The sequence below is a fragment of the Helianthus annuus genome, chromosome 5 (assembly GCF_002127325.2).
Source record: "Helianthus annuus cultivar XRQ/B chromosome 5, HanXRQr2.0-SUNRISE, whole genome shotgun sequence".
Classification (NCBI taxonomy): Eukaryota; Viridiplantae; Streptophyta; class Magnoliopsida; order Asterales; family Asteraceae; genus Helianthus; species Helianthus annuus.
The window spans coordinates 145,684,986-145,686,302 of NC_035437.2; the positions used below are offsets into that span (position 1 = coordinate 145,684,986).

Consider the following 1,317-nt stretch of genomic DNA (forward strand, 5'->3'; position numbering starts at 1 on the left):
GAAGGCATCTTCTTGTCCAGTCTTTTCAGTGTAGGATTTTTGTAACAATTGCAGCAATTCACCTATTTGATCAGAAGTCAATCCATTGGTTTCTTCTTCCTTTTGTTCAGTCACATCAGAAGCACTATTTGCAGAGAATCGTTTGTTCTTTGTGAATTTGAAGTCTTTTGGAAAACCAACAAGCCTGTAACATTTATTAGAAGTATGACCAGATTTTTTGCAGTGAGAACAAACAACAACTTTCTTGTTTTCAGTTCTAAATTAAGAAGGTTGAGCAGTAACATTCATTGATGAAGATTCCAGAGCAAAAATATTAGTAGAATGTATTTCTCTTTGTTTCTCATCTTGAATAAGAATTGCATAAGCAGTACTTATTGAAGGAATAGGTTTCATCATGAGAATGTTGCTTTGAACGCTATCATAACTTGCATTCAATCCCATAAGAAACTGCACTAATCGTTGATCCTCATCTCGTTTGGCAAAAACATGAGAAACTCCACATGAACAATCAGGAAGAGAATTCAAAGCATTTAATTCATCCCAAATAGCTTTGATTTTGGTAAAGTAAGTAGCTATATCATTACTACCTTGTGAGATTTCACAAATACTCTTTTGTAACTGGTACAATTTAGCACCATTCACTTGTCCATATCTATCATTCAATTCATTCCATAATTTGCATGCAGTTTCAGTGTAAAGAACACTATCAGATATGTCTCTAGACAGAGTATTGAGAATCCAGGAGATTACCATGTCATTACATCTCTGCCACTGAGGAACAAGAGAAGAATCATTAGGTCTGGTTGAAACTCCATTGACAAAAGATAACTTGTTCTTTGCTGAAAGAGCAATTGTCATCGCTCGTTTCCACGCACCAAATCATGTTCCATCAAAAGATTTTGAAACTAAATTCATTCCAGGATGATCCGACGGATGAAGATATAAAGGATTCGATGAATCCAGAGTAGTAATAGTTGTTGTATCGCTTGTACTTGACATGATTAATCAATTGATGAAACGAGATTGAAAAGAAGAGAACGATGAAGATGAACAGAACAAAGAAGAAAAGAAGAAAAAAAATGAAGGAAAACACCAGAGAAGATGATCAGAAAGAGAATCCGGTGAGCAGGTTAGACGGAAAATGAAACGGAAGACCGGAAAAGGATAGAAACGGATCGGAAAGAATCGGAGCCAAATTGCTCTGATACCATCTTGATTTTGATAGAAGAAAAATGGGGAAAAGATTCTTATTCTCATTACTGCACTAATACAAATATATACAAGTAGAAGAAACAAACATAACAAACCTAACTAACT

At 34.9% G+C, this 1,317-nt stretch overlaps 1 protein-coding gene across 1 annotated transcript; it reads right to left on the reverse strand.

Annotated features, from left to right (window-relative positions):
- Positions 1 to 261: 261 nt before the first annotated feature.
- LOC110943686 lies at positions 262 to 858 on the reverse strand. Its single transcript, XM_022185420.1, has one exon. It carries the CDS (start codon positions 856 to 858, stop codon positions 262 to 264), a length of 597 nt encoding a protein of 198 aa, XP_022041112.1.
- Positions 859 to 1,317: the final 459 nt, after the last annotated feature.

What these genes read in the sequence shown, in the direction of transcription:
- LOC110943686 (XM_022185420.1), bottom strand. Translation starts at nt 858, where the DNA reads ATGACAATTGCTCTTTCAGCAAAGAACAAGTTATCTTTTGTCAATGGA.